This window comes from Colossoma macropomum, unplaced genomic scaffold (assembly GCF_904425465.1).
Source record: "Colossoma macropomum unplaced genomic scaffold, Colossoma_macropomum, whole genome shotgun sequence".
In the NCBI taxonomy this organism is placed as follows: Eukaryota; Metazoa; Chordata; class Actinopteri; order Characiformes; family Serrasalmidae; genus Colossoma; species Colossoma macropomum.
This window is the reverse complement of record NW_023494790.1, coordinates 39277305-39291337: the sequence shown is the minus strand read 5'-3', so window position 1 is coordinate 39291337 and position 14033 is coordinate 39277305. Positions and strand designations below refer to the sequence as shown.

The 14033-nt window shown below is 39.5% G+C and overlaps 1 protein-coding gene across 1 annotated transcript in view; it reads right to left on the bottom strand.

The window, feature by feature from the left end:
• Positions 1-654: 654 nt before the first annotated feature.
• Positions 655-14033, bottom strand: part of frmpd2 (FERM and PDZ domain containing 2) — a 43047-nt gene continuing 29668 nt past the window's right edge. The window contains 8 exon segments of the mRNA XM_036571800.1: positions 655-704; positions 2018-2084; positions 2808-3019; positions 3682-3868; positions 5280-5365; positions 7504-7597; positions 10567-10665; positions 12518-12699. Of these exon segments, the coding sequence (XP_036427693.1) occupies positions 655-704; positions 2018-2084; positions 2808-3019; positions 3682-3868; positions 5280-5365; positions 7504-7597; positions 10567-10665; positions 12518-12699 (977 nt within the window).

The following is a 14033-nucleotide window of genomic DNA, read 5'->3' as shown; positions in this document are numbered from 1 at the left end:
CTAAACTGCTATAGGCTGAATGCTGTAGTATTCTTCACATCATAAACAAAACAGAAAAAAAAACTTAAAGTCAGGATCATCAAGGAAATCAAGAACAAAAGTGAACCAAAATCTTGAGGAAGAGTTAAGAGCCTTAATAGAGTTGGATTCAGTTTTAAACATCTCCTCAGGGCTAAAACTCATCTGAACAGCAATCAAAGTACCACAGGGAAAAAGGAGTTTCTAGTGTGAGTGGGCGGGGCTAAACTGCTGTAGGCAGGTATATGTAAATCTGCTGGTTTTTATGCCATCACAAAAACAATTAAATCAAAAAAGGCCGTTTTTGCAGTTTAGTTTCCATATATGGTCTTTAACAATGTTTTCATACTACATGTCTTTATTTCAAAAATAAGATCATTTTAATTAAACTACCTGGAATGAAAGCATCTCTCTCAGAAGAAGAAGTGAACATGTACCTCGTAAGACCCTGAAGCTCCTTGGGGGAAGTAAGGAAGTTCCTGCCTTGCTAAAATCCAGCACTGGTCTCTGGAGAGTCTACAGCTCCATCTGGAGGATCGACTCCATTCCACAGTGCTCTGGGGTTCCACTGGGACCCTCGCTCCCACTGACGATGGTCTCTGAGACCACTGTCTGATTGCCCATCTGATGAGATCTTCAGCTGCAGGTCAGTTGGCCTATTTTCTCTGAAATGGGGGGCAGTGTTCCTTCAGACGGGACAAAACAGACACAGAAAGGCACAACAAAGACTCGAATGCTGTGATCTGGAAACTGGAACTTCACCAGAGAGAAAAAAAACATTCTTAACCTTAATATTATCTTCAATGTTTAAGATCGATCATTCACTGTTTAACATCGATCATGCGATGTTCAACGTCTCCAAGTAAATGATTGACATTTTTTTTTGTGTGCAAAGAAACAAAGTAGCTGACACATAAAATTGGGCCACAATTTCAATTATAATTTAATAATTTTCCAGAGGTAAATTTAAATGTGTGAATTTGGTAAATTTGAAGATAACAATCGTTAACAGTGGATAATCTAATTAAACGGTTTGCTTTTCTATAAGCACATTCATCACAAAATATTCACTCTGCATAAAAAGCAACTGGCAAATTTAAATGGTATTAAAAACCAAAAAACAAAAAAGGAGTTACGAGCTTTTCTAGTGACAGTAATGATGTCCATATCTCTATATTTTTAGCATATACAGTAAATGTCAGCTAAGAATACAATGGCATCATTCTAACAGTGCTAAAACCTTCTGCTCCAGAAGGAAAGTGATAAACTAAAATCAGGAACAAAAGTGAACCGAAATCTTGAGGAGGAGTCAAAAGTCTTAATAGAGTTGGATTCAGTTTTAAACATCTCCTCAGGGATAAAACTCATCTGAACGGCAATAAAAGTACCACAGAGAAAAAGGAGTTTCTAGTGTGAGTGGGCGGGGCTAAACTGCTGTAGGCAGGTATATGTAAATGTGCTGGTTTTCATGCCATCACAAAAACAATTCATTCAAAACAGGCTTTTTTTGCAGCTTGGCCTCATCATATGGACTGTGACTGAATAAATGGTCTCTTTTAAAACTTTAACAGCATTTACATATTATTATACCTCAAATTATACATATTATTATACATCAAATTTAACAGTAATAAACTAGTGGTTACGTTGTAGGGCTCTAAAGCAAAGAGCGAGTTGCTAGTGGGTTGTATTTTCTACGAACTCAGATGTCCTATCATTGTAGACCAGGAGAAACCAGGAGAGTAAACCTCTTTTTTCCAACATAAGGCAACGTTTGCCTGAAATATCATATAGATGAGTCTTCAGACAGGCCTAAATGATCAGAGCAGCACTGAGTTTGGTGAAAAACAGTACGAGGACAGATGAAAACACTGACACGTCCAATCTGGTTGGCAATGAAATCACCTATAAAACATTAAAATACCCCATGGCCCCAAGTACATTCAAGCACCAACGCTGTACTCCAGTACAGGCCTCAATCTGACCCATGAAGTCTTACCTGCAGCAGGACGACAGATCACCAGCTTCACCTCTGGGGTGGAACCCTTCAGTAGATTCAACACACGCTGTAGGATCCAAATTCAAGAGCACGATTACTTTAAATATTAGCAAATAATTAGCATACATTACAATTGACCAATCCACAGAACCTCATTTGACCTAATGAGAAACTAAAGAACAGAGTCAGTTTATATCACAATATAAACTGTTGAATGAACATCCGACTCTAAATGTAGGTATTGTGATATAAACTGAGTCTGTTCTACAGTTTCTCATTAGGTTGAATGAATAACTGACTCTAAATGTAGGTATTGTGATATAAACTGAGTCTGTTCTACAGTTTCTCATTAGGCTGAATGAATAACTGACTCTAAATGTAGGTATTGTGATATAAACTGAGTCTGTTCTACAGTTTCTCATTAGGCTGAATGAATAACTGACTCTAAATGTAGGTATTGTGATATAAACTGAGTCTGTTCTACAGTTTCTTGTTAGGCTGAATGAATAACCGACTCTAAATGTAGGTATTGTGATATAAACTGAGTCTGTTCTACAGTTTCTCATTAGGCTGAATGAATAACCGACTCTAAATGTAGGTATTGTGATATAAACTGAGTCTGTTCTACAGTTTCTCATTAGGCTGAATGAATAACCGACTCTCAATGTAGGTATTGTGATATAAACTGAGTCTGTTCTAGAGTTTCTCATTAGGTTGAACTAGACTAATTTAGGTAGATTAGTATGAGGTACGTTTTCAAAGCTTGCTGCAACTCCACCATCCATTCTACCTGATACGAGAGCCCCTTTAGTGACTCTCCATTAACGGCCAGGATCACGTCTCCCTCCTGGATCAGGCCACTCTCCTCTGCTGCCTGGCCTGGAAACAGTGTCTTCACCCGCACCACAGTGCCACAGTCCAGGGACGTGTCCAACTCGGCGATCAGGAAACTGAAACCGAGGCCATTTAGCCTCTTCCGCAGGGTCACCTCCATGGTGTTCTCTAGTGGTGAGGTTAGCAAAAAGACGACTAATTCAAGCACCTAGGCTTGTGGGGAAAGTGGTGATTTGAGCTATAGTTCTATATTGGTATTAATGTTTAACACTCCAATGCCCACCAGCAGGCCCAAAGGCTTACTGCACACTTCAGTAGCCTAAGAATAACTCAGCCAGTTTGCACTGAAGTCCCTGTAGTTACTGAATAATAAGCCCTAGTACGTAATAAATCTGGGATTTTAAGGGGTTAATATGGGCATTTTTCTCCCAAAAGCACTTGTAAATATTGTTATCCATTGTTGTGACAGAGCTTTTATGAGGTTTGAGAGAGTACCCTAGAATTAAAAAATGAAGCCCTTAAATTCTCAGAGTTATTACAAAGCAAAGCTTGTTATTCAGTAACTACAGGGACTTTAATGCAAACTAGCTGAGTTATTCTTAGATTATAGAAGCATATAATAAACTTTGAGGCTGCTGGTCTTTTCCTTCCTGACTTTCTCCTTCCATATGCAAGTGGATCATCTTGTATCTAATCTCTTCACAAATAAATCAATAATTTGACCCTAATTGCTGTTTAATCAAGTAAATGAAGATTCTCTGATCTTTTGCTCATTCACAAAGCACCTCACTGACTCCTCATCACTGATTTTACATGTCTGTTTTCTTTACCTTCAGACACAAAGCTGTAGTCATTGGGCCGGACAGCGAAGGGCGTCGTCATGGTGATGGCAGGGCAGCTGTTGTTCCTGAACTGTGTCGCTAAGGCGGCCGCTGTCTGGACAGTGAGCGTATCGCGGGGTTCAGGACTTGGAGAGCCTCGAGTGGTGCCGTCCCTCTCCAGCACTAAAGTCACCACCTGGAGCAACACAGCAAATTAAAAAAACATGCAGTAACACTTTATTCGAAGGCTACCTACATTGGGACTTCATAACACATGCATAAGCAGTGAATAAAACATTTATAAAGCGACATATAAATATTTTGAAACAGCTTGGTCCGGTAATCGCAAAATAACATAAGACATTTTACACAGTAAATGACACTGTGTTGACACAAGGAGCCTCAAACTAAAGCAAAGGGCATTTGTTTTGTTTATAACATTGTTATAAAGCATAATTCCCAACACAATGGAACTTAACTGATGAACCAGTTCTATTAAGGAGGCCTGTGTGGCTGCAGAGATGATAAACAGAGTTAGTTGCTCACGTCTGAGAACTGATATACAGTGTTCTTAACTACAATGGTTCCTCAAGGGTTCTTTAGTAAAGGGAATGGTTCTATTTAGAACCATTTCATGCTTAAATGGTTCTTTGTGTGATTAAGTGTTTCTTCAGATTGATGGAGAATATGTTGGATGTTCTATGTAAGCTATTTGAAAATGGATCTCTATAGCACCAAAAAGGGTTCTTCTACTGTTATGATGCCGAGCTTGTTACAATGTATAGAACCATTTTCCAAAAGCTTCTATATAGAACCATGTACAACACATTCTCCATCAATCTGAAGAACAATTTTACCATGCAAAGAACCATTTAGGCATGGAAATGGGTGTATATAGAACTTATGGATCTAAATAGAACCATGGTCATTACTAAAGAACCCTTGAAGAACCATCTTTTTTAAGTGTGTAGGCCTCTGCCTTATAAAGTCCATTAGTTGGGAATCTTGCTTTGGAACAGTGTTATAAATACAACAAGTGTCTATCACTTTAAAGGTGCAGTGTGTAAGATTAGTGGCATCTAGTGGTAAACGGCAGATTGCAACCAGCTGAATCTCCCTCCCTCACCCCTCCCTTTCCAAGCATGTAGTAGAACCTATGTTGGCCATCAGGTTTTCTGCCGTCGTCTGTCCTGATTTTGTTTTGTTCATTCATGTTTTCTCTACTCTGACTGTGAGGATTCACCCTACCTCACTTTTCAACATCCCTCATGATTACTGGCATAGGCTGTTCATAATTACAAGTTTTGCCTTTTGGATACACTATTCATTGCTTATGCATGTGTTATGAACTCGCTATGTAGGTAGCCTTCAAATAAAATGTTTATTTTAAGAGATTCTTAAAATTGTATGAACTTTTTGGGACCAATTCCACCACTGCAGCCCTTAACAATGTGTTTATTGCAGAAACTAATATCATGATGATGATAAAATCTGATTTATCACGCAGCCCTAATTTGTGGCAGAGGCTAGTCTGTAAGTGAGCAGTGTAGATGAATATACAGTCTGGGGCTGCTTATGGTAGAGCTGGTGTAATGAATGTAGCTCACCTCTCCGGTCTTGGCGAGGCACTCAGCGGCCTGCTGATCTGAGTAACCCGCCAGTCTGGTTCCATCCACCTCCAGAAGCCGGTCACCTGTTACACAAACAAAGACAGTCTGTCCTGCAGCTCTGAGTCACACAGTCCAACATGTAGAACCTCATCTGCATCATTGGACTGTGGACTAATAGAGAACCAGGAGCCGTATTACAGAAAATTCTTAAGTCTGAGATCTGCTTTGTTGTCATGGCAACTTCAGTTAAGACTGAAGTTCGGACAGAAGCCATTACAGAACAACAATTCTGAAGTCTATATTCTTATTTCCAGATAAGAAAACGGTTTTACAGAAACATCCTAAGTGGCCAAAATATCCTAAATATTGTCTTAACTTTAAGATAAACTCCAGAGCGTCTTATCTTCTGTTTAAACGTCTGTTTCTATTGTTTTATGCTGTGTCAGGCAGCTCACTTCACTATAATGACGCCACATTTATCTACACTGAAAACGGAGCTTTGACTTGTTTTTTTGTTCTTACAGCGTTTAAAAGCCCCAGACGCTGCAGACTCGATCTCCACCGCCCCTCTGATTACCTTTGTGTGTTAATGTTGATGATGAAATATTACAGTGATGGTGGTGAATAATGAGGAGACGGAGCTGAACGTGTGTCTGTTTATTAGGAGGAGTAACGTTAGCGCGCTCGGCTAAAGCGTTTGGGAAATGGAGACTGAAACTGGGGAGCGGCGACGCTCTGAAAAACAGCAGGGGACGCTCTCACAGTATTCACTACTTACAGTTTATCATATTTTAGTTTGATTTTACTTTCTTTACATCAGTAACGGTAGCTAACGTTAGCTGTCTGACTAACTAACTTGATTACATGTTTACGTTTCAGCTGTGCATCTAGGTTACAGACACGACAGTTGATTGTCGACTTCAATCGAGTAGGTTCAGATTTCCTAACTTGAGAAAAGAAAAGATGCTGTAAGATAAGATTCCTATATTAATATCAGATTTGCTTCAGTAATATGAATTTGTGAAAAATCTTATCCTGACCTGTCAGATCTTAAGTTAAGACAAAAAGAAAAGAGTTTTCTGTAATTCGGCCCCTGGATTCAATCAGAGCCCTACAATAATATAATATAATAGCTATAATTACCTGTGAGCGACAGATCCGGAGAGAGTGATTATGGCAGATTCCATTTTCGCAAAACAACTGAGGATCTTACAGAATGTCCAGTTTCTCATTAGGTTAAATTCACAAATGAAAAAAATATTGTGTTTGTAGAATCCAGTCCTGCTCTGTCTTTCTCTGTGTCTTGCCATGTGCTTTTGCTGTTGTTTTGGTCTGTGTCTCCTCCCTGGTCCTGCCCTATTGTCATCTGTTCCACTTGTCTGTAGTCTATAGCCCCGCCCTCTCATTAGTCCTCTCATTTCCCCTCAGTGCATTTATACCCCTATTTTTTGGGCTCATTTTAATTCCATGTTCATCATCTTGTTGGTGGTAATTGACCAAATAAGGATTGACATGAAGGTCAACCAATCACTGCTTAGCAGTCGTCTCCATGCATTACTTCCTCTGATAAGTGGCTGAAAACTCCAGCTTGAGAGCATCATGGGATAGAGGGGCGGGGAGCCGAGCTAATGGACCTAGCTAAAGTGCACACTAAAAATGATGGTAATTTAGTAAAGAAAATGGTTCTATGAAGAACCATACACATGACATACACTTTGCATGATTTAAGATTTCTTTGCATTGTGAAATGGTTCTTCAGACTGATGGAGAATGTAATGTATATGGTTCTGTATGGGAATGTTTTGAAAAGGCTTCCCTATAGCACCCAGAAAGGTTCTTCTATTGTTACAAGCTTAAAATCGTAACAATAGAAGAACACTTTTGGGTGCTATATAGAACCATTTTTAGAGAGGTTGTATGTAGAATCACATACAGCACATAAGAACATTTTCACGATGCAAAGAACCCTTCAATCGTGCAAAGTGTTCTTTGAGTGTATGGTTCTTCATAGAACCATTTTCTTTACTAAAGAACCCTTAAAGAACCTTCTCTTTTAAGAGTGTGGCTAACAGACCGAGCTAAAGTGGAAAGAAAAGTAAACAAAACAAGAAAAAAGGAAAACAAACAGGAAAACTGAAACAGAATCTGTGGGACCCAAAGTGACTCCAAAATCCACAGAAACTCCTGAAAAGCTAGAACACCGTGCTCTTTTAGAACGTACCAGACTGGATACGGCCGTCTCGGTCTGCTGCTCCTCCACGAGCCAGGCTCTTCACGTAAACTCCTCCAGATCTCAGACCTGAGTTCAGCCCTCCCTTCAACACAAACACCCACAGTGTGTTCAAAAACATCTTTATTTATGTCAATTTATGCACTAAATGGCATATAAACTCCATCAGGTCTGATATTATATGGATATTTAGACCTTTTATATTTTTATGATCAGATTAACGGTCATATGTACCACACGGTGGGTGATCTGTTTGTAGTGTTTGTCCCGTTTAACTGATTAAAGTTCACATTAAATGTAGTTGGTGAGCAGGCGTGCTCTAGTTGGTCAGTAAATGAATCAGTGTGTGGAATTGTTTCCTATCACTGTGTAAAAGAAGCTCCATGCTGCTTCTATGAATTCTGAGACTCATTCAGAATGAAATCCACATCGCCATGGAAACGTCTATTGTTAATTTGGCTCATCAGAGGAACAATAAAACCCCATGTTGAGGTCTGGACTCTGGGGTGGTCAGTCCATCGTTCAACTTCTTTGTTTGATGTGTCCGTCTCCTTTTCTCAGTGAGGTTCTTCTTGACAGCTACACATCCTTTCAGACCCACAGCGCTGAGTCGTCTTCTCACAGTGGAAGGATGGACAGAAACACCTGTGGATGTTTTCAGATCTGATCAGCTTGATTTTCTCCTCTCTCTCAGAGATGAAAGCTTTAAGTGCTGTTTATCTGACGGGGGCAGTTTTGGGGTCTCCCAGGTCTTCCAGGTGGTTGTTAGGAGCCACATTTTCTCTGGAGCTTTTAATCAGTTTTTGAACTCCAGTTTTTGAAACTCCTGTTATGTAAGCGGATTATCTGATATCTAATCTCCTCACAAATATCTCCTGAAAAATCAATAACTTGTACTTAATGGCTGTTTTGACTGGAAATTAAATAAATGAAGGGTCTCTGACTTTTGCACAGTACTGAAAATACCTGATCATGTGTCTGCGTTCGCAGAATGATAGCTTGTGACAAAAACTATTTTTTAGCGTTGTTAGATATGTTTGAATAAATGTGAATGAAATTCCAACACAGCTTTGAGAAATCAGATTACAAAGGTCAGGAATAGAAGGTTAAAGGGTTAACAGTGCTGCCTTTGCACTGTCTGCACTGTAACTTTAGCAAAGTCTCAGACAGATCATACAAGCAGGTCCAAACACAGCATCATCTGACCTCTAAAGCTGATTAACCTCAGGTCAGAGAGATTAAAGGAACCTGTTGGGATTTCCCTACAGCGCTGACAAGGAAAGCTCCCTGTTACCAGCTCAGCAAGTTATTCTGTTCTGTTGTAAACGCAGGGAAATTATTATGGCTGGGAGAAAAAATTAATACAGTATAAAATAGTATAAATGCAGGACCTGAATGGTCTAGTGGATTACACACTCGCTGTTGGCTGGATATTTTTGGTTGGTGGACTATTCTCAGTCCAGCAGTGACACTGAGGTGTTTAAACTCCAGCAGCACTGCTGTGTCTGATCCACTCAGACCAGCACAACACATACTAACACACCACCACCATCATGTCAGTGTTACTGCAGTGCTGAGAATGATCCACCACCCAAATAGTACCTGCTCTGTGAGGGTCCATGGGGGTCCTGACCACTGAAGAACAGGGTAAAAGGGGGCTAACAAAGTATCAGAGAAACAGATGGACTACAGTCTGTAACTGTAGAACTACAAAGTGCACCTATATAGTAAGTGGAGCTGATAAAATGGACAATGAGCGTAGAAACAAGGAGGTGGTCAGAATGTTATGCCTGATCGATGTATAATTATGCAACAGAGCACAAGTGGTTGTGTGAGATCATGAACAACATCATAGCTGTGATGTTATTTGCAATAACACAACAGTGAAGTGCATTAGACCGGATTTTGGCTACTTTCATACATTTTCAAATGTATTTGATAAATACATACATTTATTTTTGTATGATACATTTCTATGTGTAATACTTCCCCATACATTTTTAAGTAAATATACTTTAAAACATATTGGCTTAATATGGCAATAAATTCTTAAATACATTTTACAGTTTGGAATGTTTTTCATCATCGACTGTAAAGTATTTCATAAGTATTTCAAATATACAAAAATGTATGTCCGTATATTCTTTTCTATATGAGATAGGTGTGATGGAAATGTGTCCACATACTCTTGGCCATGTAGAGTATTACAAATCTTTAAATATTGCAATACAACCATATTATGGCTTACATATTATAACATGGTAGGGCCTGTAGCCACTCCCACCCCTACACATTACTGTCCATGGTAGATGACTGTGCAGATTAAATATCACAAACTGAATGTCATTATCTACCATTGGAAGCTGCATTATGTCAAAATAGCCACAAAGGAGCCTCGTGCCATGGACCTTCCCTACTGGAATCAGGCCACAGTGTAATCTGACAGTTCCTACCGTGCCAAGGGTGAACATCTAACCACTGTCTTCCACACTGAAGGCCAGATTTAGTGGAACTTTGAGTTCTTCTAAACTGAGTAGGACTTTAAAAAAGGAACAAATGCAGGGAACAATCTAAATACATGGCTCTTTCAGGTAATAAAAACCAAACTCTAGTCAATATGCTTAAATATACTCCATATAGTGTTAAACTGCTACCTTGCACTTTTCACTTCCCCTTCTACAATGAATTGTTTTGAGTTAACAGGTTTTCAGTTGTTGTCTGAGTACACGGACACAGATATAATATTTCATGGTAACAGGTTATTTGCTTATATATATATCGCTGTTGTCGGAAGAAAACCTTGTATCTCCAAAATGGTAACTTTACAGGAGAAGGAAAAAACATACTTTACTTTTAATGTAACTCAATGTAATCAGACATTTTTCCAAGTCATTTTGGGTTGTTTCTTTTGGTCCATTCATCATGAAATTTACACACAATGTTAAGGACAACAGGTATTTTCAAAATTGGAGGTACGAGGTTTTATATATATATTTTTATATTTATACACACACACACACACACACACACACACATTACATATTGTTCACTTACTGCTATGCTGATGCCCAGACTGCCAGAAATCTTTTTTAGCTGGACGCTGAACTCCTCCGGTCTCAGGCTGATCAGAGACGCCGACCTGGAGTAATCATCCTAAAACACGGACACAGTGTCTGTAAGCCAAGTGTAACACAAGAGGTCCAAATGTTTCTTTACTTGGTATTTTTCCAAATTTCTCCATAATTCAGTGTGTGAGACGTAAACGCAGTGAATCAGAGTGGTTTGGTGTGAAATGGTTCAGATTCCTTTACAGTGGTGGTGATAGGAACCAGGGATCTGAAACAATCTGAAATAATATGTTTTCTTTGGGGACTATTTTGCCATACGATGCCCTGCTTGTATCCCTCCACCACGAATGGATATTAAATATACTTTAACATGTTAAGCATTTTAAGTGTGTTCACAGAGTTTATTCTACCCTCTTAAAAATGATGGTCTTTAAAAGTTCTTTAGTAAAGAAAATGGTTCTTTATAAAACCATGAACACTCAATGAACCCTTTGCATGATTAAAGATGATGAGAGTTCTTCAGACTAATGGAGAATATGCTGTATATGGTTCTATACAGAACATTTTACAAAATGGTTCAACATAGCACCACAAATGGTTCTGCTATTGTTATTATACAAGCCTGTACACAATAGAAGACCCTGATTGGTACTACATAGAACTGTATATAGAACTGCAGCACAGTGTCCATCAATCTGAAGAGCACATTTCACCATGCAGAGAACCATTTAATGAGGCAAAGGGATCTTCGTGTGTTCATGGTTCTATATAGAACCATTTTCTTTACTAAAGAACCCTCGAAGAACCATCTTGAAGGTGTGAAGGAGTGTAGAAGGTCTCTTGGAAGAGCTCAGAGTTGGGGGCCACAGACGTGAGGAGTGCAGACGTAGCCAGAGGTTCTCTCCCCCTCTAGGGGGACGGCCTCGGCCTGAGCTAACACCTGAGCTAAGGCCTGAGCCAGCTGTTAGCCTAAGGCCTGAGCCAGCTGTTAGCCTAATGCCTTGCTCATTTCGTCTGAGGAGTTTAATACCGCCAAAAAACTCCTTCACAGAAAGTTACTGAACAGAGTACACTGTGGTCTGGAGACATACTCGCCATAGCGGTGGAAGTGCTGATGGCACCAAATGTTTGGTTTACAGTTCTTCTTTTTGAAAATCCTTTATTGGTCTCACTTCATTTGGATAGTCCACTATAGACCCTATAGATGATCTACAGATGTTCAAAGTGTTAACAAACCATCTACTGAAACTCAGTTGATTCTAAACAGTGGTGGGGTGAGTGTTAGGATTTGGACCAGGGTGAGGGTTGGGTTGAGGTTTTGGGTTGAGGTTAGGGTTAGGATTAGAGCAGGTTTACAGTTAAATAAAGGTTAATTTAGTAGATGTTTAGTTGAATGTAACTTGAAAGTAAATTATCTACAATATATCTAAAGTGGACTGTCCAAATAAAGTGTTACCCCCTTTTTTCTAGAAATGAGTAATAGTTCACTCTTTTCACAGAGCTTTGGCAAGTTTTCAGATTTACAAATATGCTATAGCACACTGCAAAGATTTTCAGGGGTATCCCAGGCATAGTTACAGTTGCTAGGCCATGAAGGACCAACTGAGTGAGCCAGTCTGGTACAGCACCACCCTGAGGCAGAGCAATGCTGCATCTCTAGTTAGTTAAGCAATGAGCTTCTCTGAATTTGTATTTGAGTGTCTGTTTTCTTCTAACATACAGCAGAATAAGTTTATTTTCAGGGACCCCCAGAATTTTGATTTTGAGACATTCAGGGGGTCCAAGAGGACAATTAGGAGGTCCTGGACCCCCTGGAACTCCCTGTATTTTGAACCCTGTCAGTTTTACATCTCAACCACTACATAATGAAGTCATTTTGGTGGAAATCTCCTTTATCACCAGCTGTGAAAGGGAACTAAAAAAGTGCTGTGAAGCACCTGTGCATTGAGGATGCGCACGTCAGGTACGTGGAGCCTGCTGCCGGCCTTCGGCGTCATCATCACTGACACCAGCTCGTCCAGGCCGTCCTCCGCCCGACTGTCGGCGCGCAGCGTGGTCTGAGACTCGTAGCTCCTCTCTGTCAGGCTGCTCACAGGCTTCTTCACTGCAGACGCAAACGCTCAGATGATCAGTAAAGTCAGTTTGCCTCACATCTCTTATGAGGCAGATGTTTAGATTAGTTGGGAGGATTTCACAATCATAGTGGAGGTGAAGGAGCTTCCTGAAGATCTCATGGAGAACATTATTAAACAACACTCCAGTGGAAAACGCTACAGAACCCTAAAGACCTTACACACACACACACACACACACACACACACAGACACAGACACTCACACAACAACCGCTTTGATAATATACACACTTGAAGATGTTTCTTCAAAGGTTCTTTAGTCAAGACAGTGGTTCCATACAGAACCATGAACACTCAAAGAGCTATGTGCATGATTAAATTCTTTACATAGTGAAATGGTTCTCAGATTGATGGAGAACGTGTTGTATATGGTTCTATACAGCACCAAAAAGGGTTCTGCTATTGTTATGATGTCAAGCTTGTAACAATAGAATAAACATTTTTAATGCTATCAAGAAACAGGGTTCTATGTAGAACCATATACAGCAAACTCTCCATCAATCTGAAGAACAATTTCACCATGCAGAGAACCATTTAAGCAGGCAAATAGTTCTTGGAGTGTTCGTGGTTCTATATAGATCTACTGTCTTTACTAAAAAACCCATTTTTTAAGAGTCTACAGGTGTCAAGTGTATGGAACCCAAACTAGTTATCCACAAACAGATGTGAGAAGCCAGCAGTGACTCAAATTGTTTATATTGTTACTCCTCACCATCCCATATGTGTGATATAAACCAGTACCTCATGCGCAAAACTCCATGCGAATTTTGGGCAAAATATCCTTACAATGTAAATATCTTAACTTTTTATTTATTTATAATTCTTTATATTGTTAATTTTTTTGTGAAGGATAGAGTTTCTATTTTTATCTTATTTTATACTTTTAGTATTGTATATATTGTCTATATAGTAACAAGTAACAAACTATAAAACCCTGTTAATTAATAAGGTTAATTATTTGCTGGTTAATTCTCTTCTTGTTATTTCTTTTTTGAGTGTCCTGCTCTCCCTTTGCTGCTGTAACACTGAGAATCTCCCCGTTGTGGGACTAATAAAGGATTATCTTATCTTAGAGATGTAGGACGACCTGAAAACAGCAGAACAATAGATACACAGAGAACAACAAGCAATAAACTGCACTGCAATCATCTCCGCTCCTTCACTCCATGCTAAACTCCTCTGATGAAAAACAAGCCAGAGAGGCGCATGAGCATTTAGGCAGGGATGGGGGAGTAGCTAAGTAGCGCGCTACCGTTTGTAGCTTACTACACATTTTCGTAGCTAACAGCTGTAGCGCCTACAAATGTTTGTGTAGCTAT